This window comes from Fonsecaea erecta (genome assembly GCF_001651985.1).
Source record: "Fonsecaea erecta strain CBS 125763 chromosome Unknown Scaff14, whole genome shotgun sequence".
Lineage (NCBI taxonomy): Eukaryota > Fungi > Ascomycota > Eurotiomycetes > Chaetothyriales > Herpotrichiellaceae > Fonsecaea > Fonsecaea erecta.
This window is the reverse complement of record NW_017387257.1, coordinates 635,877-658,292: the sequence shown is the minus strand read 5'-3', so window position 1 is coordinate 658,292 and position 22,416 is coordinate 635,877. Positions and strand designations below refer to the sequence as shown.

Genomic DNA, 22,416 nt, shown 5'->3' with positions numbered 1-22,416 from the left:
CGGCCACTAATCATGTCCCTACAGCGAGATCTAAGCACCCAGTCTAAACCGACCACCGTCCAGTAGCTGTTTGTACCAGCCATCACTGGCCTTGCCTGGAAGGCCCCCTCATGCGTGTTTTGTCAGTGCACCGTACTTTTTGCCTGCGCCCATCAAGCAAACGTCCAGAACGTGATTCCAACCTCAAAGCCAGGGTCTAGTCAACTCGAAACAGAGCACCGGTACCATCAGTTCCGCCTCAGGTCATCAATCTCGTTTGGTCGACCACCACGATTTCCTCTAACAGCACCCCCTCGTCCCAATCTGCGCTGCACCTGACGGAGCTGCGGTCGTCTTACCACCAGCCCTGCCCGCCTTCGACTATATGCGAGAACCCGATGATACTGCTAGTCGGGTCACCTTCTCGCCGTGATCTCTCTGAGCATTATTGTCTTGAGGGACTCAGCCTATTCGAGCAATAGCAGACGATACATATCGGATACTGAATCGAGCATCTCCCGAACAAAGCCTTGTGGCTGCGAAGCCCAAGGGCTCAAGGGGTTTGACACTGGTTGTCGTCCGTGCGTCTCATACTGGCGTTGGTCCTTGAATTCCTACCGCAAACGTTGACACTCGATCCGGTCTCAGCTCAGCCAGCCGAGGAGTCTGAACAACAACAACCGAATCGATCGTCGACATCCGCTAGCAAGATGGCCACGGCAGCATCACAACAGTCGCCGTCGGTGGTGCGCAGTCACTCGGCCTCTCGCAACCCTCCTTCTTCGTATGCTTCCACCTCACCCTCTCAGCCTTCAAGAACGCGTTCCACAAACACCAGACCCTCAAATCACACCCGCTCTGGATCCAGAACTCACGAAAATCCTCCTCAATCCAATCCTACGGCTCTTGCGAATGTCGCTCGCAGGGATTTCGAACAATCAAATGTCGCTCGCACGACGTCCTCTCGTCGCAGCACCTCCCGTGACGGGAGAGGAGAATATCATTCGGAGGCACTGCCCCAGGGGCGCGCCTCCTCCCGACCGGGATCTCGACGGAATAGTCAAGACCTAATCGCACCTACAGCAGCCGTTGCCAACGGAACACCCTCACAACCTCCTCCCAGCACAACCTCGAGGACCGAGACGCACGCCTCGCAGACCTATCCCACAATCGGTCGAAGGCGAACATCTATAACATGCCAGACTGGGACTTGGTCACTAGGGAAGACAATTGGTCAGGGCAGCATGGGCAAGGTCAAGCTAGCGAAAAACGTTGAGAGTGGAGAGCAAGCGGCCATCAAAATAGTCCCACGACAGGCAGCTGACGAGCAAGGAAATCCGAAGGACGAGCGCGCAGATCGGTCGAAAGAAATACGAACTGCAAGAGAGGCAGCCATGGTGTCGTTACTTTCTCACCCGTACATCTGTGGAATGATCGATGTCCAGAGGACTAACTACCATTGGTACATGCTTTTTGAGTATGTGAATGGTGGGCAGATGCTGGATTACATTATCGCTCATGGCAGGCTGAAAGAGAAGCAAGCACGGAAATTCGCTCGCCAGATTGCAAGCGCGCTGGACTACTGTCACCGTAACAGCATCGTTCACCGGGATCTTAAGATCGAGAATATCCTTATCAGCAAGACGGGGGATATCAAGATCATCGATTTTGGCCTTAGCAACCTTTATTCGCCGCGTGCGCTCCTGAAAACGTTCTGCGGCAGTTTGTATTTCGCGGCACCGGAATTGTTGCAAGCCCGTCAGTACACAGGTCCTGAGGTTGATGTATGGAGTTTTGGGATTGTTCTTTATGTCCTCGTCTGTGGCAAAGTTCCATTCGACGACCAAAGCATGCCTCAGTTGCATGCAAAGATCAAAAGAGGGATTGTCGACTATCCTCAATGGCTGACGGCTGGTACGTTTCCGTCTTCAAACGAGAGTCTCTCATTTCTAACGGCTTCCAGAATGCAAGAATATCATTTCGCGCATGCTCGTGGTGGATCCACGAGATCGAGCCAGTCTTCAGGAAATTATGAACCATCCCTGGATGACGAAAGGTTTCAACGGCCCTCCAGACAATTATCTCCCACACAGGGAGCCTCTTCAACTGCCGCTCGACCCTGAGGTCATTGACAAAATGCAAGGCTTTGACTTTGGGTCCTCTGCTTACATTACTGAGCAGCTTACTCGCATCATCGAGTCGGAGGATTACCAGAGTGCTGTTCGCAGGAGTGCCAAGGAAGATTACAGCCATGCATCGAGTAGCGGCGAGAAGAAACGTGGAGTCTTCGACTTTTACAAACGACGAAATTCAATTAGCCGGGAAGGTCTTTCGGCACCTTCTTCTGAAGCCATCAGAGGTCACGACCCCATCAATGCTTACAGCCCACTGGTCTCTATATATTACCTCGCACGCGAGAAGCGTGACCGAGAGCGACAGCAACAAAATCCCGGTGCGCTGGCCATGCCAATGACAGAAAAGGAGACGCCTCTCAAACTCCCTGGGCTGCCAACACCGGAGGCTGCTCACACAAACACGTTCGCGCCAGAAATGCCAGGAGAGAAAGCCACTGGAGGCCGGGCGAGACCGCGTGCACGAACCAATGGAGAAGACGATATACCGCATGGTATGAAGTCGATGGAGGCTGCCGAGAGAAAACCTGCTCCGAGTACGGTCCCACTGAATGCAATCCCTCAGCCTGATCAGCCTGCGAAGCGCGAGGGTACTGCCTTGGGTCTGTTGCGAAGGTTTAGCACTAGACGTTACCGGGACCGAGACATGGAACGGCCTCAACCTCCCCCGGCGCTGAATATTCAACCTCCCGCTGATTCCGTCACGCCTCCCCGCAAGTCCTTCTCTGTCCGACGCTCACGGAGAAGAGACCCGAGTCCAACAACTCATCATCAGGGAGGCAGTCAACCACAGCATGAAGGTCTACTCAGTGCTAGTGGCGGGCTATCTAGAGCTGGGAAATTTTTGGGCCGATCGACTAGCGTCAATTCGGCTGAGTACCGCCCGCGACGCGTTCTGCACCGAGGAACGTCGGGCCACGATTCTCCAATGCTTGCGCCTGAGCCACCGCCTACTAGTGGCTCTGATCAGTCGAGTGTAAACGCCGGTCGGGCTGGTAAGGGCGTGGAACTGACCGACAAGCCTGCTCCTACTGCCAGCCCACTGACTACGCCACGCACTCCTACCACTACCAGGACCAAGTCTCTGGGTCATGCACGTCAGGAGAGCATTCAAGCCAGACGACGCCGCCATGAAGAGCGTCGAGCAGAGGCTAACGTTCCTGAGGAGACGGATGCCGAGATGCGGGACGGAGTAGACGTACTCGACACACCGGCGCTTCCCGACACCCCTGGCACCGAAATCTCCAAGCCAGCCAGTCTCAAAGGATTGTTCTCGACTTCGACTACCAGCAGTAAGCCTCCCGAGTTTATCAGACACGACATCATTCGCGTTCTGAACCAGCTTGGAGTGCAATATACCGTGATCAAAGGAGGCTTTTCTTGCAGACATGCGCCCAGCATTAACCTCGAAGGGGTCAAGGAACCTGTAGCCGGGCTCGACGAGGACAGAAGTGGACGGGTGACGAGTGGACATCAGCGTCGGATCTCGTTTGGTGGAGCTTTCCGGGGTAAGGACAGAGAAGACATCAGGGACGACAGGTTAAGCCGACACCATACTAGGAGGAGACAACCAGATCAGAGTTTCGTGACCAACTCTGAGGGTTCAGATGAATACTTGCAACAGAATCGAGGATCCGAGGCTCATGATGGAGGTGCGACAAGAACTCGAGTACAAGAGGACAGCGGTGAGCGGTTGGTGCTCAAATTTGAGATTGCAATTGTGAAGATTCCTCTTCTTTCCCTTCACGGGATTCAGTTCAAGAAGGTGCAGGGGGGCATGAACCAGTACCGATCCATGACCTCGGCCATTCTCAACGCATTGAGATTGTGATGCAATGGACAACTGGGTGGATTTGATTTATTACGGCTTAGCGAAACGCGAACGAAGCATGCAGAGCGCGATATTTACGGCCAACGTGGGTTGACTATGGGTTGTACTGAGAATACTAGCGGGAGTGAGGTAGAGACTGCTGAGCAGTGCCTCGTTATCTTTGGTGAACGAAATTCCAAGCCAACGCAGGTACATCATAGTATCATGAAGGTAGGGAGATGCCGTGCCTTCTCACCTGCCTGCCGCAATAATGATGGATTTCGATCGCCATGTTCTCTAAGCAATAAATATCAGAAGCATCCTCCTTTTGGACAGTCAGTTGGGGAGGTCCAACCATTATTCGTTGGCGTGGGCGGGGAAGAGGGAGCGATCGACGGCGGTCGGAAACACAGGGGAGGCGGAAAAGACCCGTCGGACGCGCTTCTCGTACCTTTTCAGCTCTCGTCCACGTTCGAAGATGGAAAATGAAGAGGGTGGGACGCAATATCAGCCGAAGGATTTTGGAAGCGCAGGCATGGCTCAGCGGCGTGTACGCAGTACCATATTGGTGCCGAGCGAAGTAATGATGGTAGAGGTGGTGGACAAGAATAACAAACTGACTGAGACATTGCTGGACAATTGTGCTCCCTCCAGCTGCAATAGTATGCCGACGAGTTGATAGTACCAGATTCAGCCGGTGGCTCCAACGCATGAGCCTGACGACAAGGCATAAAACGCCTAGAGGGTCTTGGAGAAGGTAGCTCCCGCCCGAGTGACGGTCGACGGGCTCTAGGTAGAGTCTAGGGTCCTGGATGCCCAGCCGGCCACACATCGTGCTGCTTCCCGGACTCATGGCCTCTAGAACCCACCCCATCGGGGAAACAGACTGTCAAACGCTCGAGCCTGTCTCCAGCTTTTGGTTTGGCCGATTTTCCTAAAGCAACCTCCTCAAACAAGCCCCCGACAGAACCAACCGCAACCGCAACCGCAAAGCCAAAGCCAAAGCACAACCTCACTTCTCTCCTCTCTTTCCATCGCACTCCATCATCTCATCCATCCCCCCCCCCGTCGGTGCAGTGTTTGTTACTCAATTGCTGCTGCGTTCTTCATTTTTGAACGCTTCTCCAGGCTAGACTTTAAGCGGGCCGCTTGACAGTCCATCACCCTCCTTTTTTAAATTATTCTTGTACCTGGTTTGCGAGGTCCCCCCAAGGTCCCTGCGGCCCTGTGTCTCGGTCCCGCCTGCGCCTTTTCTGCCAGCTTCTCAGAGTTGCCCGGTCCCCCATCCCCATTTCCACCACCCTTCGACTTTTTTTCCCTGAGGCTCGTGCCTTCTGACCACCGTCTCTGCCACTGCCAACGGCCCTCCCTCCACCGAGACAATCGCAGCCGCTCCGTTGCTGTCGCGCTGTCTATCCTTTGACCCCGGGATCCCACAGAATCTCAGAATCCTCCGCAGCTCCATCGCAGTCTGACTGGCCGGTTCCCGTCGATTCAGCTCGTACTCAGAGCACATCCTGTGCGACGTGGCTACCAACACAGGGAGCTCATGGCCTCTGCAGCCAGCATCACGTCCCCGAACTTGAATACCACAGTCAACCCCCCACAAAATAATGGTTTGGCAAGGGCCACAATGAGATCAAGTAGCAACCAGAAGGCTGGGGATGCAGGGCGCAAGCAGAGTCCCGGCGGTGCTGGTGGTGACGGGATTCCAAGGTACGCACACGCAACCCGAGACGTTGCCCCCTCGACTCTGCAGGCTGGCCTTATTTTTCCTTTTTGGCAACATCTTCGTCTCGTCTGGGACATGGAGTGATGCATACATGATTGTCTAATCCTACGTTCACTCTCACAAAGGTCCTCGCTAATCGAAACAAGTGCCAGACGGCCGACTTCTCAGAAGATTTGGGGCACATCCTCCAACTCGTTCTCGCAACGAGGCTCCATGCCCATACACCCGAATGGGAACAATGCTCAAGCCAGGAACACAGGCATGATGAGGTCCGCCGCGCAGAGGGATGCAGGCATCACAGACAAACAAGCACACGAGAGATTGGTGTTCCTATTTGGGGCGGCTATAGTATGCTCCTGTCACGATTCCCAGTCAATGAGATGATAACTGACATGTGGTAGGGTCTAAACATCGTCCTTACGTCCAAATCAGGAGAAAAGTTCGAGGGTCTATTGTCTGGCTCATCGCTCACAGCAACAAGCACCAAGATCACTCTCAAGATGGTTCGGAAGCTACCACCTGCCAGTTCAGGCCAGGCAAACGGCGTAGCATCTCGGGAAGCGGCCTTAGTTGGTTCGAGTCCAGAGTATGCAATGAACTTTGATTTAAAGGATATGGCCGACATGATCGTTGCCGACTTCTCTCTGCCTGAGACCACAAAACTCACCAATGGTATGGAAACCTGATTCAATCATTCCACCTCGCGCGCTAACATTACACTCACAGGGTCCTCGTCAACGTTTCAAACTGATACCGATATCTCTGGAAATCAGGTTCGGGGAGAACGCGAGCTCCAAAGATGGGTACCAGAAGGACCAGACAACACCGACTATTCATTGGGTTCAGGGAATACCACTAGTTGGGATCAGTTTGATACCAACTCTAAACTTTTTGGCGCCAAGAGCACTTACGATGAAAACCTCTATACTACAACTATCGATCGCAACGCGCCATCCTACAAACGCCGTGAAGCTGAAGCTGAAAGGATCGCGCGGGAAATTGAAGGGTCAACATCGGCAATCGCACACGTTCGCGAGGAACGTGGTCAGGCTCTCGAGAACGACGGCGAAGATGAGGAGGAGAAATACAGCGGAGTTCGTCGGGACAAGCAATCCTTCACACCACTGTCTGTTGGTGGGGCGAACAAATACACACCTCCCGCGAGGCGTGCGCCTACTGGACAAGCAACTGTTCCTGGAGCTCCTATAGATCCCGCGATCATATCGGCGCAAATTTCTCGACCGGAGCCGGCTGCGGCCAGCACGCAAAAATCGAAACATGAAAAAGACATCCCTGTTCCGGCTGAGAAGATTACGGCGCCTGCTCCAGACAAGCAGCTATCTGAACCAAATGGTACGGCGTCGACACTGAACGCTCAGCCCGACAAGGCTATCAAACCAGCGAGTCCAGCGACCCCCAGCAACGCTGAGTCGACAGACATTGAACCACAACCCAGCAACAAACTCATTTCTCAAGGCCCGACTGAAAACGTCGAAGTCAAAGTCCTCCACCAATTCCGCCAATTTGCCGATCTGGAGAAGCAAAGGGTCATTGAGAGAAGGAAGGCTCAAGCGAACCAAGATCGCGTTGCTAAACTTAACGAACTTCTCCGTTTCTCCAAGACATTCAAACTCAAGACCCCCATCCCGAGCGACCTGATCGGTATCCTGGCGAAAGATCCGGCCAAGCAGGAGGCTATCGTCGAGAAGGCACAAAAGGAATCCAGTGAATCAACTTCCCCAGCTAAGGCGAGCCCTTCACAGGCCCCGGTGGCCAGCAACACCCCCAGGAAAGCCGATGTTCCACAACCTCAACCACCTGTGCCAGAACGACAAGCGTTCCATCGTGGCCGTGGGGGATTTCAAGCAGCTGGACGGTCTGACCGATCCGGAGGCCAGCAACAGCCACCGCTCTTCCCAGGTCGAAACAACAGCGCTCCGTTTCAATCGAGATTTAATGCACATCAGCAAGATCGCAAGAATATTCAGCCTCCTCCCATCCCTGCACCGATTCCCATTATTGAAGGACGTGTCCCTCCAACTGGGCCGATGGCCGATCAAACTGGAATGACCAGCCCGCAGAGATCCAACATGCCCACCCCCAATTCCGCCATTTCTGGAAAATTCAACCTCAATGTCAAAGCCTCCGAATTTCGACCGACTGCCGCCTCGTTTAGTCCAGCAGGTCCTTCACAAACCCCTTCAAGCCCTGGCTCAACCCAACGTGCAGGTTCCATCTCCCGAACAGCCTCTCCCTCGGTGTTCTTTGGTAATAGAAAGCCCAAGCCGGCTTCCCAGAGGCCCTCTATTGCCAAAGACTTCAACCCGATTGTCCGAATGAAAGCAGAATATGCTCCAAAGAAAGCCACCGAGGGTACAAAACCCGAAGAGGTCCAAAAAGACTACAGCAATAATGGGGGCATACCGAATGCTTTCCAAACGGGACCAAGATGGACTGTCAAGCCCGAAAACGACCAAAAGACTTATGAGGAAGTATTCGAACAGCCCACAGCACATCCTGTGGTCTCGCCTGCTCAGAGCCGCTCGTCATCGAACCATCATATTCCATACATCGGGCAGGGTATGGCGATCCCTAGTGGACCTGCCAACATCCCGCACATTTCAACCCCACAGCACGTGCCACACAACAACTCGCACCAATTTCCTCATCAATACGAGGATGGTGGTCATCGAATGCAATACGGAGCGGCGACCCCACAGGTGTTTTCGTCGCCAAACATGGCTTCTCGTCAAGCTTCAGCGTATGCTTCACCTATGGCACACCCTGCTCAACTCTCTTACCAGTCGCAACCATATTTCGGGACACCTACCGGCCAGATGCCCATGCAAATGCGACCATATCCTGGAACACCTGGCATAATGCATGCTCAAGTGGGGCAGATGAATGCACCGATGATGGTTCAACAGCCATCGAATGGCCCATACATGGCGGTGCCGCAGCATTTCAATCACCAAATGCAGATGTATGCGCCAAATCCCACTCAAGTGTATCCCCAGCAGAATGGGGGTTACTCCAGTCCGGGGCGGATGGCGCCGATGATGATGCAGCAAGGATCGCAACAAGGCCACCCGCCGGCGCCCAACATGATGTTTAGCGTCTCCAATCAAGGAGCGGCGCCGATGGCATATCCGCAGCAACAAATGGGGATGCATCGTGGCAGCTATGGGGGAGGGCACCAATATGGCTCTACACCGCATCAGGGGTATGCCATGCAGCACCGAACCATGAGCAGCGGATATGGCCAGATGTCGCAGAAGATGCATCACCAAATGCAGGCAGCTCACGGACCTGCGATGAATGGACCCCCACAAGGATCGGCATATGGTCAAATGGAGGGAGGTCAGGATGACGGCAAGTGAACAGATCGTGGGCGTTGCTTGAACGTGATGTTCACCAATCCTTCCTGACACCTCGTCCGTCGTGCCACCACAGTGGCACTGGCAACCTCACTTGATCCATGCCATTTCGGCGTTTTACCGCCACATATTGGACTTCTCGTTCAGTCAAGTGCGCCTTCGTACAGGTATGTCGTAAAATCAGGCTTTCGTACCTCTCTGCTAACTCGATCAGCGCAGGAGAGGACGAGTTGGATGATCAGCGCAGGAGAGGGGATGACGAATTCCCAAACGACAGAACGGAAGCCATCTTCCGCCATGCTTGGAGAGTATGCTATTATCCAGTCACAAGTCCCGTGGCTTTTGGAGGCTGCGAGCCAGAATCATTGTAAATTGGAAGTGAATACAGGATCAGTATGGAGCCGTTCACACTTCTGGACATGGACCAAGGCGGCAGTGGCGAGAAGAAATGGATGAAGGTATTAATATGGACAGGAGGAAGAGGTCAGGATGAGTGGGTCCGAGACTTACTTTGCAGAAGTTGTATGTGGGAGGCGGCAGGTTATCGAGTCCCGCGTGCTGCTGTCAGGAAGGAGGAGTTGATATGGCACAAACAAGGGGAGGGGTGGTCAAGTGAAGCAAGGACATGAAAGGGGAAGTTGTTGGCTCTTCAAACACACACACACACACACACACACACACACACACACACACACACAGAAAGAGAGAGAGAGAGGGAGGGAGAGACAGAGGACGGAAAGGCAGAGTAAGAATAGTTACCAACAACGGAGGCGGAGGCTCCTCTTTGTTCAATTGAAGCTGCTGCCTCCCTAGAGCCGTTCAGTAGATGGGTGCTGTAGGGGCTCACCGAGTCACTCAAGTAGCTCCTCCTGTAACTGCTCGTTTCTCTATCTACATAGATTGGATACTGCATGAAGACGGCAGCATCAGAGGGCCTTGGTGGACGGACTGATCGCTGGTTGCCTGGCGTCGCAACGTGGAAACAAAATGGGGATCGGACCACGGAGCTTGGAAGAAATAATGGCCCACAGCCCACGGCCTTCGGGGGTGCTAGGGGCACTAGGGGCTACCCGGCGAGCCCGGCTAGTGAGGGCTGCTCTGCTGCATGCAGTTCATCATTTTAGCTCCCTAGCCTGTTCGCTTAGTCGCTTCGGTTGCCGTGCCCAAAACTCTCTTTTGCTGTCTTCCTTCTTGTTCTTGCTGCTGAGCGTGTGCCACGTAGCAAACCAGACCCTCCACCGCCTGTTCCTGCCTCCTCTGTGCTTGACCGCTATATCAATCCTCCGTACTCAACGGCAGGGGCGCTGATGGAGCATCCTATTGACTTTGGCCTCAAACCCAAATCAAAGAGAAAAAAAACATGGCACTGTGAACGTGGTCGATCAGGAAGAACCAATAGCTGCATCTCATGAGTACCAACAAAAAGTATCGTATCCTTGCAACTCTCATCTCAAGCCCTGTCGTGCCCTGTCCAGAACCCTCAAACCCTAATACCACCTTGGGCCGTGAGCAGCTTGTCCTGCTCCAGCTAGTCTCCAAGCTTCCTCCACACTGGGCAGTGGGCACAGGGGTCAATCCATGGCTAACACGCTATTGCCGGTCAGGTCAAGCTCACTAGCCGGCGACCAGGGCAGCACGCGCTTGATGCGCTGGCACGATGCAGCTTCTCCCAGATCGCCGGCTCTCAGCCTCTCGTCCACTACTCGTCTGCTGCTGACCTCTCATCTTCGTCCCCATTAAATCGCTTTTCCACTTGCCAGCTCCAACAAGCTCGACGGCAATGGCTACATTCGTTTCATTTGCTCCTGCTGCTGCCCAGGACATCGTCGTCATGGCATGGTGATCATTGGGCCCTCCACCCCCGTCCTACGTCCTACGCTGCTGCTCCGTCCTGCAGCTTGCTCACAGTCACTACGGCTCTGTCTTGTGCTTGAACTAACTAGGTCCATCCGACACCATACCCTCCCTGCATCCTGCATCTGCACCTCCCTACACCGGTGCTGCACTCATTCGTCCCGTTGGTAATTGTCCAGTGTGGGAATCTCCTGTCGTGTGCATTTCACTTGCTCCCAGCCTGGCAATCTGCGTCTGTGGCCAACAGCTACCTTCCCAATCAGTCGTCCACCCGATTTGTTCCCCAACTTGGTTGTTTCCCCAGGAAAGAGGAGAAGGACGAAAAGAACCTTGGTGATTTGGCCCTGATCAAATCTGTTGGAAACTGTGGACGCCACGCAAGATCGAGCAGTATCTGCAGACACCGTTTGAAGGCCCGCTCGCCAGAAAGGAACCAAAGGCTCTTTTTCTCTCCTGACTGCGCAACACCATGCGTCAGACCAGAACAATCAGTACCCGACAGCCTCATTCCCAGACGAAAGCCCTGCGGCCGCAATTGCAACCTCCCACACTACCTGTCCCGGATTCATTGGCTCTAATAATAAGGGTGCTGGGCGAATAGGCGGTTTTGCGCCAGTGTGTTGTACGTAGGCGCTCCAATCCGACGTCTCTGTGGCTCTGCATCTTCCTCCAGGAACGTTGCAGGGACGTCATGGGCGAGTCACTTTTCGGTCTCAGCGAGCTGACATCTGGCCTCAGAAACCCAATCTCGGCAGCACCACAACCTGCACAGCCTTTTGTACAGCTGGCCACCCGGCTATTACGAGTTCTTTTACCTTCTTCACCTGTACATCTCTGTAACAACAGCGCGTTCCCCGTCAAGATTTAACCCTAATCATTCTGGCGTTGGCCTCAGAAGTTTCCGCCTCTTTTCTTTCTGCTACTTGTACCAACAGTCGATACCCCCAGAAAGAAACCGTCGCTCAATAGACAGACAGCGAAAGTCACTCGTTTGTACACACGCTCGCTTTCTTGGTCGCACTCCGACTCACACCTGAACAAATCAAAAACGACGTCAAAAGTCACGTTATTATTGTCAAAGAACGGCCGGTTGTCTCAACGTGCTTTTCTCCGACTGTTGAAGCAAATTCTCCGAAAGGTCCGACTCCCAAATAGGTCCTCCAAGGCTTCGACAGCCTTGTTCAACATTTCACGCGTAACCCCTGACTTGCTGAGGCGGGCATTTGTTGCAGGCGCCTTCAAGTTGAGGCCGGGCGGCTAGAGGTAAATTGCACTTTTCGCTTGTTTCACAACCCCCAGTTCTCCGTTGACACTCTCTCTCCCACCATTCTTTTTGTGTCCGTTGGATCCACAATCACCTCACTTCTACGGATCACCGTCAAGTGTCTATACGCTGGGAAAGGGCAGGAGTCTCTCTCACCCTCCCCCCACTCTCTCGCTCTCTCCAGGCATTCTCCCACATTTGCAGGCGTCCAAAGTTCTTTGCCGTGGTTGACGGATCTTGCCGGTTGCTTCAAACATATCCTACCAGCTGGCTCCCCAGCTCTGGGTCAAAGAGGGCATGGATACAGAATTGATCAAAAGGGACAACATGTCGGAGTCGCGACAACCCACACGAGCGCGCAAAGGATGGAAAGAAGGTTACGTGGAACTGACATATTTGTCTCGACAGTGGCAGCCGCTCAGCAAAAACAAGTCAGACCCTCCCCTGTATTCGGTTTGGATGGCCTCCTCGGAAGTGGATCAAAAGTTTCTGGGTTATTTTGCAAAAGTTACTACTACCGAGAATAATTATCTTTCCAGGTAAGTCCCCCTTGTTCTCTCCGGTCACAGGACCGCTCCATTCAGACCCTTGTTGACACAAGCTTCATGACCAGTTTTCTGTTTCGCGTTCTCGGTCTTTCTGTGATTCTCGCCGAGAAACTTCTACGCGCACGCCGCGCAAAACGCCTGGACCCCGTTCAGGACCCAAAAGCACGCCATCTAATTCACCACATCCTATGGCTCGCCCGCGAAGGACTCGTCATGGTGGAACAATATGTGCTCCCCATGGTTGGCCACTACGTGGAACTCAAGGTGCTGAGTTATAAACTCAAGGCCAGCTTCTACCATATTTTCGTGCTATTTCATAATGAGCCGCCGGTGAACGATCGCATTAATCGGAGAAGGAGTACCGCCGGCGGCGATGCGAATTATACTTTGTTTCCCGAACCTTTAAGTCCGAGGGAGTCGAGGACGGGGAGAGAAAGGCCGAACAGACAGGCCACAGTCAGATCTCCTACGGAGAGCGGACGAAGGAGGTCACCAGCTATCAGTCTTGGAGGTCCCGTGGGCGGCGGCCGGGGGATGACAACGACCACACGAACTCCGCCTGGACTTCCCCTCCCCGCCACATATCCTTATTACGCCAATGGCAACAATGGGGACGGCAATGGGAACGGCACCGCAACGTTCCTCCTTCTGTTACAGGACTACACCCCCTACGCAACACAAGCGTTCCGCGAAGCCGACGAACTCGCCGAGCGGCTACTTCCTGGCTCTCATCCAGTTCGCCTTTCGGTCAAAGTGGAATACGTCGCCTATGTCTACGATTGTCTACACGAAGCTGAGGCATCGCGGAAGATGGCGAGAATGGCCATTAGGCACGTGTATGAAGCGCAAGAGGGCATGGATGATGATTCGTTTCAGGATGCGGCCGAGATGGTGGGAATCCTGGGGCGGATGATGAAGAGAGGCCTGGGGGGAGGCGGGAGCAGCGGCAGTCAGATGCAGGGACAGAATGTCAGTGGAGGAGCAAGTGGGAGGCGAGATGCTCAGCAGCCGTCGACGTGGGTCTAGAATAGATGGATGATGGTTTGATAAATGGACAAATCCAAACCAATCTCACTCGTTGTGGTGCTGTGCCCCAGACAACACCTTCCATGCACTGCGTTTCCCAGTCTCCAGGGCCTCGACGCTGGGAGAGAAAGGATAGAATGTCAAAGCCAACTGGGAATAGTGTCGCCAGGGGTTAAGGACCAGCTGATATGCTAATCGCCGAAGGAGGAGGGACAGAGGAGAGAGAGATGAAGAACGGATGAGAGCAGAGTGAAGCGAGAGTGAAGGAACTAGGAGTCAGAGTCAGTCATTGTCCTGTATGTATCGAGGTATATGATCGTTGTTGCGACCTTGACAATCTTGACTTCCGTGGGGCATTTGATCCAACTTCACTTCCGGATTGGATGGAGCAAACACTGCGCAACTTTGCCATCAAGCCATTTGCCATTTGCCCTTTGCCCTTTGTGCCTTCTTGCCTGTCCTGCGCGACGCTCCCGTCTCAGGACTAGACTTCACCCTTCTCTTCTCTTTTGTTCACACTCTTCCCACTGCCACTTCCACTTCCACTTCTATTCCCATCACTGCTCGCCTCTGCACTCTTCCCTTCTCTGCCAGCCACTTGCCCCCAGAGACTCGTTGGAGATCTACGCCCAGGTTTGTTTGTTCCCACGCTTCAGCCAGCCTCCGCTCCTTGAAACAGTCGCTAACTCCGAGACGCGCTTTCGCCAGCAATTGCCATCGTCCGCCCTCTCTGTCTTCATCTACACCGTCCACACCCGAAAAGATGTCGGAGAATGGTCAGAACTCGCCAAACGGCGCCGGCGATGCGCCTCCTGTAAACCCCGGCAACGAGCATCTGAACATCAAGGTCACCGACGGCAACAACGAAGTTTTCTTTAAGATCAAGAGAAGCACGAAACTCGAGAAGCTGATGCGAGCCTTTTGCGAAAGACAAGGCAAAGACCCGAAGTCGGCCAGATTCTTATTCGATGGTCAAAAAGTGAATGCCGTAGATACACCAGAACAGGTGAGTGATGGAGCGACGAAAGAGCGCAGCACTCAAATCCCTGCTGACCAATGCGCGCAGCTTGATATGCAAGACGGAGATTCGATCGAAGTCCACCAAGAGCAGGTTGGCGGTGGACACAAGAGTGGTGTTACGACGCCTCAGTCTTGACACGCATGACATCGAACTACGATTACAACTTTCTGCCTGCATATTTTCGGGTCATGGTGAAGGAAGATAGTTGTGCTCTGTTGTCAAGGGTGCGGACACCCGCCTTGGAATCGAGGTGGCGACATGTGGATGTATCGATAGTGAGGGATGGCGACATGTGGATGCCTCTCATTCGGCAGCTACTTGAGAATTGCATCTCATCACCGGTAAAATGAATCAAGCAGCATAGGGCTACAACGCTGAAGCAAGGGGACAGGACACTGGTTGAGGGTGGGGATTTTCTTGGTGCTCAAACTTGACGGTTCAACATATTCAATTGCTATTGCCTGGTCACTCTAGTTCTACGGTCTCTCCAACATTCAAGAGTCGGTTGTGATCATCTTTCAATCCGCAGTTATAGCCAGTCCTTCGTATGATGTGCGCTGCGGACCTTGATCCCATGACCCACCAGCTGTGTCACTATTCTCCCCATGAATCAAAATAACCGCCATGGTGAAACCTCTCGTAGCCTCTTTCCATGTCCAAGTGCCAGGTCTCAATGCGCAGACTTCCTTCTCTCCTCGCAGTGAACTAACTAACTAACTAACTAACTACGACAAAAGGCGCCGTGGGGAATATTGACCCCGACACAGAGAGAGAGAGAGAGAGAGAGAGAGAGAGAGAGAGAGAGAGAGTACAGAGACAGAGTTAGTTCTACTAGCGCCCAGGAATGCATTCATGGGACCAAAGTAACTCAGATGCGCGCACATACACCCACTCCCCTATCTCTCCTCACCTCTCTTAGACGCAGGCGCAGACGAGAGCTGGGAGACTGATCAGAATGGCGAGGATATAGCACAAGGGCACACAGCACAATACGAGCGATGCAGGGTACAGCACACAGACGTATACATGCATACAAGAACTTGGCGGAGTTTTGATCAAGGATTGAGAAGCAATACCCAGGAATGAACAGCCGCTCCAGCCAAGTCACTGCCTCTGTCTGCGAAACATAAAACATGTATATCAAATTGATTGAGTGAAACTGCTTCATTTCAATTCACTACCGTGTTCGCCACGCTTGCTTGCTATGGATGGAAGGCTGGAGTGAGCTCAGTCAATGTCTGAAGATTCCGCATCCTGCCCTGCATCGCATCGCCCTGGAAATCAACGAAAATTTGGTGCTGACCGATGGATTCCAAACAAAACCAATCAATGGCCCTGTCTAAGTTGTTCACACTACTGCAATCCATGCCATCGACATCCTCGTGGGGTGCTCAGATGTAAACACCGACAAGAGACAAACCCAGCTCGTCGTGCAGGAAAACACCATCTGGCGTCTAAGCCTCCTCCTCCAAAGGCGCTTCCTCCTCACCGTACTCTTCTTCACCCTCAGAGATACTAGCATCCTGGTATTGTTGATACTCCGAGACGAGATCATTCATATTGGACTCAGCCTCGGTGAACTCCATCTCATCCATACCTTCACCAGTGTACCAATGCAAGAAAGCCTTGCGTCGGAACATGGCAGTGAACTGGTCACCGACACGCTTGAAGAGTTCTTGGATAGAGGTCGAGTTGCCAACAAAGGTGGATGACATCTTGAGGCCACGCGGCGGGATCGAGCAAAGAGCGGTTTGCACGTTGTTGGGGATCCATTCGACAAAATAGCTGCTGTTCTTGTTTTGGACGTTACGCATCTGGTCCTCGACCTCCTTCATGCTGACCTTGCCACGGAAGATGGCAGAGCAAGTCAGATATCGGCCATTTCGGAAGTCGGAAGCAGCCATCATGTTCTTGGGATCGAACATCTGCTGTGTCAATTCGGGAACACTGACAGCGCGGAAGGAGTAGGCGTTGCGGCTGGTGAGAGGAGCAAAGCCGACCATGAAGAAGTGAAGTCGGGGGAAGGGGACCATGTTGACGGCCAATTTTCTTAGGTCAGAGTTGAGTTGACCGGGGAATCGCAGGCAAGTGGTGACACCGGACATGACTGCCGAGACCAGATGGTTCAAGTCGCCATAAGAGGGGTTGGACAGCTTGAGGGTTCGCATGCAAATGTCGTAGAGAGCCTGAACAGGTTAGGACAGAGGAAAAGAACAGGCAGAGATATACCATACCTCGTTGTCAATGCAGAACGTCTCATCAGAGTTCTCAACCAATTGATGGACAGACAGTGTAGCGTTGTATGGCTCGACCACGGTATCGGAAACTTTGGGGGATGGGACGACAGAGAACGTGGCCATCATTCGGTCGGGGAACTCTTCTCGAATCTTGGAGATCAACAATGTGCCCATACCGGCACCGGTACCACCACCGAGGGAGTGGGTGATCTGAAATCCCTGGAGGCAGTCACAGCTCTCGGCTTCACGTCGGACGACATCGAGAACTTGATCCACAAGTTCGGCACCCTCAGTGTAGTGACCCTTGGCCCAGTTGTTCCCTGCACAGATGTGTTATTGGTGTGATCATTTTCCTGCTGGGCAGCTGCAATATCCTCTTACCAGCACCACTCTGGCCAAACACAAAGTTATCAGGACGGAAGAGTTGGCCAAAAGGACCAGCCCGAACAGCGTCCATAGTACCGGGTTCGAGATCAACGAGGACGGCACGAGGAACATATTTGTTTCCAGAAGCCTGAATGGAGGTCAGAAGGCGGATCAAGCTGGAGGATCTAGAGATTGGCGTACCTCATTGAAGTAGACGTTCATACGTTCAAGTTGGAGGTCTGATGTGCCATTGTAACTGCATGTGGTCAACTCCATGATCAAGACATTCTATATAGGTAGAAACATACACTCCAGAGCCATCAAGGCCGTGCTCGCCGGAGATGATCTGCCTGGGACCTTGTTAGACTTGAAGTCGTCGCGTGTTGGAGACTGCGTACCAGAAGGCAGCACCAATTTGGTTGCCCTAATAATGTGTGTCAGTCTTCGAGGGGAAAAAAAAAGTCGATTCGAGAGCACTTACACATTGGCCGGTCTGCAAGTGAACCTGTTCGTGACGGACATGTCAGTCTCCAAGCTGTGAAGGTACATTGGATGGTGGGGTGTGAGAACAGGGGGTAAACAGGGTTTGAGACGCGTAGCTAACTCACAATTTCACGCATGGTGTCGGAGTAATGAGGATGATGAAGCAGATATGGACAATTTGCGAGATGAAGAGGATGAAGGATGAGCTACTCCAAGGAACGATCTCTCCAGAAGATGGTCAAGGTGGTAAGGTGCAGTGGTGGACGAACGAGACAGAATTGAAGGCCGCAGGTCAACAAACTCGAAGTTTGGGCAGTGGAGCGCCAAGCTTCCACCGCGATAGGCACAAGGTCAGGCGGTGAAGAAGGCGCTAGCGATACCAACGCCTTTCCGTTTCTGGCCGTTCGGCAATACAACGGACACGCGCCTACATCAACACCAGTCTCACCGCGACATGTCACGTTTGTAGCGGTGTCCGGATCTCATCATACAACTATACTGTTTGTCTATCTTGTGCAATATCCTCTTGTTGTATCAACGCAGTCGTGACATACTTGATGCCGGGTATCAAAGACATAAGCCTGAAGTTCTGTGTTTGTTGTCTACACTTCATTGGAAGGATATTCCACCTTTGCAGTCGGCAAGGTTTCCTCCTTCATGGACCTCATGCTGACAAACCGTGACAAGATTGCTGCTGAGCCTGCCTTGTCATTTGTCCCTGAAGCTCGTGCTCCTCCGAATGGTTGTTGGCCAACAACAGCACCTGTTCTCCAAGTCAGTGGATGCCTGGAAATAGTTCATCCAATTCAACACTTACCTGTACTCTTGCAGTTGATGTAATAGTTGCCTGCCGCGTTTCTCAAGGCCTCCTCAGCATACCTTATCGCTGCACGATCTTGAGCAAATATCGCCCCTGTCAGACCATACTCCGAAGTACTGTCCACGAGCTTGCAAGCCTTTTCGAAAGAATCCGGCGCCGCGTCATCGTAGACATAGACGGTCAGGATAGGCCCAAAGAACTCGGTGCTGAGATTCCGATGACTGGGATCTTTGGTGACGTAGATGGTAGGATGCACGTACCATCCCTTCGAGCTGTCGTACTTGCCACCAGTAAGGAGCTCCAGCGAGCTGTCGTTCTTTGCAGCATCGATCACGCCAGACAGCTTCTTGAAGCTCGCCTCGTGGATGACTGGCCCAATAAAGTTTCCAAAGTCTTCTGGGGGTCCAACTTTGAGCTTTTCGGTCTCCTCGACAAGCTTGTTTTTGAACTCGGGCCATATAGACGACGGCACATACAGTCTGGAGCAAGCACTGCATTTCTGACCTTGATACTCGAACGCGCCCCTGATTGTTTGCACCACTGCATTGGTGATATCAGCACTGTTGTGAACTAGATGGAAATTCTTTCCGCCAGTCTCTCCCACAATTCTGGGATAACCTTTGTACCTCCCCTCCGCAATGCCCTGTCCAATCTGTCCATAGAGCTTTCGGAAGACAGCCGTTGATCCGGTGTAATGGAGTGCTGCAAACTGCTTGTGGCCAAGGACAGCTTTGGTGACCTCCTCAGCATCACCGGGGACAAATTGGATGACGCCAGCAGGGAGTCCGGCCTCAACGAGGATCTGATGCACCAAGTAATTCGACGCAATGGCGGATGGACTGGGCTTCCAAATCACCACGTTGCCCATCAGCGCTGGAGCCCCAGGCAGATTCCCTCCGATGGCCGTAAAGTTGAACGGAGAGATAGCATAGACAAAGCCCTCAAGTGGCCTATACTCAACCCTGTTCCACACCCCCGGAGAGTTGTAGGGTGGCTGCTGCGCATACAGCTCTTCTGCGTATCGTACATTGAACCGCAGGAAATCGATTAGCTCGGCAGCCGCATCGATCTCAGCCTGCCATGCATTCTTTCCCTGACCCAGCATTGTTGCAGCCATCAGTTCGTATCTGTATTTTGTGCTGATCAGATCAGCGGCCTTTAGGAAGATAGCAGCTCGGTCGGCAAAGGGTAGAGACTCCCAGGCGGGCTTCGCAGCAAGGGCGCCTTCGATGGCCTTGTTAACGTCTTCGGCGGAGGCATTGGAATATTTGGCAACGGCGCTCGCGTGGGAGGACGGACTGTTCTGTGCGAGGATGGACGACGTCTTCAGAGCTCTGCCGGAGACAACAAGAGGGATCTCAAGGGGCGCCTTCTCCTGCAAAGCTGCCACCGCAGAAGCGAGAGCTTCACGCGAAGGGCTTCCCTTCTCATAATGCTTGTTGGGCTCGTTGGTGATGTTCGGCAGGCGGAAAGCTGCGAGGGTCGACATTGTGACGTGAGTTGAGCGGAGGCTGTAGAAGGATCGAGTGGTCGGAGCAGTACCAGAAAGTAGCGAGGGACGAGAAAATGAGAACACTGCTTTTATTGAACCAGACATTTTCTCCCAAAGAGCAGGTGCCACCTGACGAGACTGAATTTACTCCTCCCCTCCTTACAAAATACGACAATCGCCCCACGTCGAGTTTTTGAGATCATCAAATTCATTCTCCCCCTCTGGCTATCGTCGGTTGCGGGCGGGGGCGATGGTTGGTGCTTAGGGAGATGCCTGTCAGGGAAGCGTAGCATAGGGACCACAGGGGACTGCAGGGTCACTAGGCCACTAATAGGCGCCTGTTGGGCGGTTGTCTATTGGCGAGAGCTGCGCCTCGGTGCTGAAAATTGGGGCTAGAGGCTGAAGAAGATGTTCTTGTGAAGCCTTGCTAAGGCGAATTTATCGGTCGTCACAAGGCGCAGTGGCACTTGAAAATCACTTTGATATCCGAATATCGATTTATCTCTCGGGTTTCTATGACAATCGCGAAATTTCATGCCCGATGGACGGCAAACGGGCATCCACCTGTCCTCTCCTTCCTCAGTCTTTCCCTCGTCATCTCCATTTCTTTCGATCCCTTGCCGACGAACACCGAGGGCCCAGTGCTGTTGATATCGAAGCCTTCAGGATATGTGCCAGGGTCGCCCGGACGGGGGATTCCAAGCACGAGATGAACTATTGCCCCCGGACCCCATCGATTCCACAGAGTAGGCTTGACGTAAACAGGTGCAGTGTCCCACGCAACATAGTATCTTCTGCCATTTTCATCAGGTTCTTTGGTCATGACCTGTTTGGCCATGAACGAGGGTTTGGGCAAAGCAAGATATCGCAGATAGAGACGTCTCAGCTCCATAAAGCCGTTGAAGAATGATCGGTACGAGGGTGGTGCCTCCTCAAACATGATGGCTTCCCTGAGCCTATCGTCCAACGGAGCGCTCACAACATTTGCAAGGACACTCTGCATGAAGGGAGGGTACATGCTCAGCAGCAACCGTCGAGTCTGCACTGCCGTGTCGTAGTTCTTCTGGTGAGGTACCATGCATGCCTTCTCGTATTCTTTAGCCCAGGTATCCAGCTCGCGGTAGAAGTGCAGCCCGTCTTTCCATCCTGTCGAGTACGACGGGAGTTTCTCAAAGGAGATTTCCATCCCATCGCCCATGGCTTTATGGAACACCCCCATGGCGCAAATTTCCAGGTCACTTAGTTTCCTCCACTCGTACTTGTTGATCCACTCCACAGGCTGGTTGAGAAACAATGACAGTGTATACAACATATCGTCGTTGGTGATTTTGCCTTGTTTGATGTAATGTCCGTGTAAGTAATTCAGTCTGGCGTAAGCTTCAATGCACCTGTCGCTCTCAGGTTCACCACCATACATGTCGCCGAGCAATACCCCTGTGTCGGCGTATCGCTTGGGCACATTCTTCTCCGCCGAGAGTTGCGTTGTCTTGACTAAGAGCTCGCTGATGGTGGGGATGCCGTACGTCCGGAAGAGAGCAAACTGCAGCCCCTTCTCAAACAAGGTTGGGAATTCCAGGTCGCTCACAGCTTTCAGGATATCATGGGCTTCCTTGACGGTCATTCCCTCGTAGGAAGGATGTTCAGGCGTGCCATATTTGTACTTCGCTTGGAGGGCCTTCAGCCGGCGGAACCGGAGTGCTGAGCAGAGAAAAGGATAGGCCACAACTGCAGGGAGAAGGTAGTAGGACCAAAACCACGAGAAGCCCGAAAGCGTCTGCGTGGAAATCGACGCCAGTTTGGAGAATGACTCGTTTGAAAAGGTCGACATATTGGAAAACGTCCCCTTGCTATCCCTAGGTCGACAACAGCGAGATGCAGTGGATGATAGACGTGCCCAGGAAAGAGAATTAGTTAGGGGGTTCTCGTTCTTCTGGCAATACCTGTGCAACAGAGAAAAGGGAAGATAAGTGGGAAAGAACTGGCGACAACAAGAGTTAAACGTCGAATACTCTTCGAAACGAGTGTCTGTCAGCAACTTTGCATTAAAGGTGTCAGCTGGAAGCCGTCACGGTTAGAACCACCACCAACCGTATGTGGCGTGTTGATACCTACCGAGTTCTTCTCCAAGACCAAGCGGCCCGCAGCTGTGCCTAATCCGCCCAATCCAGCACGCTACGCTGCGTCCTCGCGCATTACTTCTATTTCCATTCGCTAATTGTGAACTTCTCTTCCAGTCGACGTATTAGCATGGCCAGTCACAGTCATGGCGTTTGAC

The 22,416-nt window shown here is 53.0% G+C and overlaps 7 protein-coding genes across 7 annotated transcripts; 4 read left to right on the top strand and 3 right to left on the bottom strand.

Annotated features, from left to right (window-relative positions):
- Positions 1-689: 689 nt before the first annotated feature.
- On the top strand, positions 690-3,942 carry AYL99_11558 (hypothetical protein; the record flags this gene model as incomplete). Its single annotated transcript, XM_018843064.1, has 2 exons — positions 690-1,893; positions 1,943-3,942. 2 exons carry the CDS (start codon positions 690-692, stop codon positions 3,940-3,942), a joined length of 3,204 nt encoding a protein of 1,067 aa, XP_018687824.1.
- Positions 3,943-5,554: 1,612 nt separating this feature from the next.
- AYL99_11557 (hypothetical protein) lies at positions 5,555-9,033 on the top strand (the record flags this gene model as incomplete). The annotated part of the gene is made up of 4 exons (XM_018843063.1): positions 5,555-5,637; positions 5,800-6,001; positions 6,055-6,325; positions 6,380-9,033. 4 exons carry the CDS (start codon positions 5,555-5,557, stop codon positions 9,031-9,033), a joined length of 3,210 nt encoding a protein of 1,069 aa, XP_018687823.1.
- A 3,442-nt stretch (positions 9,034-12,475) lies between these two features.
- AYL99_11556 (hypothetical protein) lies at positions 12,476-13,722 on the top strand (the record flags this gene model as incomplete). Its single annotated transcript, XM_018843062.1, has 2 exons — positions 12,476-12,687; positions 12,762-13,722. The coding sequence occupies 2 exons, from the start codon at positions 12,476-12,478 to the stop codon at positions 13,720-13,722; spliced, it is 1,173 nt and encodes a 390-aa protein (XP_018687822.1).
- A 763-nt stretch (positions 13,723-14,485) lies between these two features.
- On the top strand, positions 14,486-14,878 carry AYL99_11555 (hypothetical protein; the record flags this gene model as incomplete). Its single annotated transcript, XM_018843061.1, has 2 exons — positions 14,486-14,728; positions 14,789-14,878. 2 exons carry the CDS (start codon positions 14,486-14,488, stop codon positions 14,876-14,878), a joined length of 333 nt encoding a protein of 110 aa, XP_018687821.1.
- A 1,319-nt stretch (positions 14,879-16,197) lies between these two features.
- On the bottom strand, positions 16,198-17,966 carry AYL99_11554 (tubulin beta chain; the record flags this gene model as incomplete). Its single annotated transcript, XM_018843060.1, has 8 exons — positions 16,198-16,929; positions 16,978-17,300; positions 17,362-17,494; positions 17,548-17,602; positions 17,655-17,696; positions 17,745-17,770; positions 17,828-17,851; positions 17,955-17,966. 8 exons carry the CDS (start codon positions 17,964-17,966, stop codon positions 16,198-16,200), a joined length of 1,347 nt encoding a protein of 448 aa, XP_018687820.1.
- A 465-nt stretch (positions 17,967-18,431) lies between these two features.
- On the bottom strand, positions 18,432-20,138 carry AYL99_11553 (delta-1-pyrroline-5-carboxylate dehydrogenase, mitochondrial; the record flags this gene model as incomplete). The annotated part of the gene is made up of 2 exons (XM_018843059.1): positions 18,432-18,592; positions 18,647-20,138. The coding sequence occupies 2 exons, from the start codon at positions 20,136-20,138 to the stop codon at positions 18,432-18,434; spliced, it is 1,653 nt and encodes a 550-aa protein (XP_018687819.1).
- A 535-nt stretch (positions 20,139-20,673) lies between these two features.
- AYL99_11552 (hypothetical protein) lies at positions 20,674-21,969 on the bottom strand (the record flags this gene model as incomplete). The annotated part of the gene is made up of 1 exon (XM_018843058.1): positions 20,674-21,969. The coding sequence occupies one exon, from the start codon at positions 21,967-21,969 to the stop codon at positions 20,674-20,676; it is 1,296 nt and encodes a 431-aa protein (XP_018687818.1).
- Between the last annotated feature and the right edge of the window lie 447 nt (positions 21,970-22,416).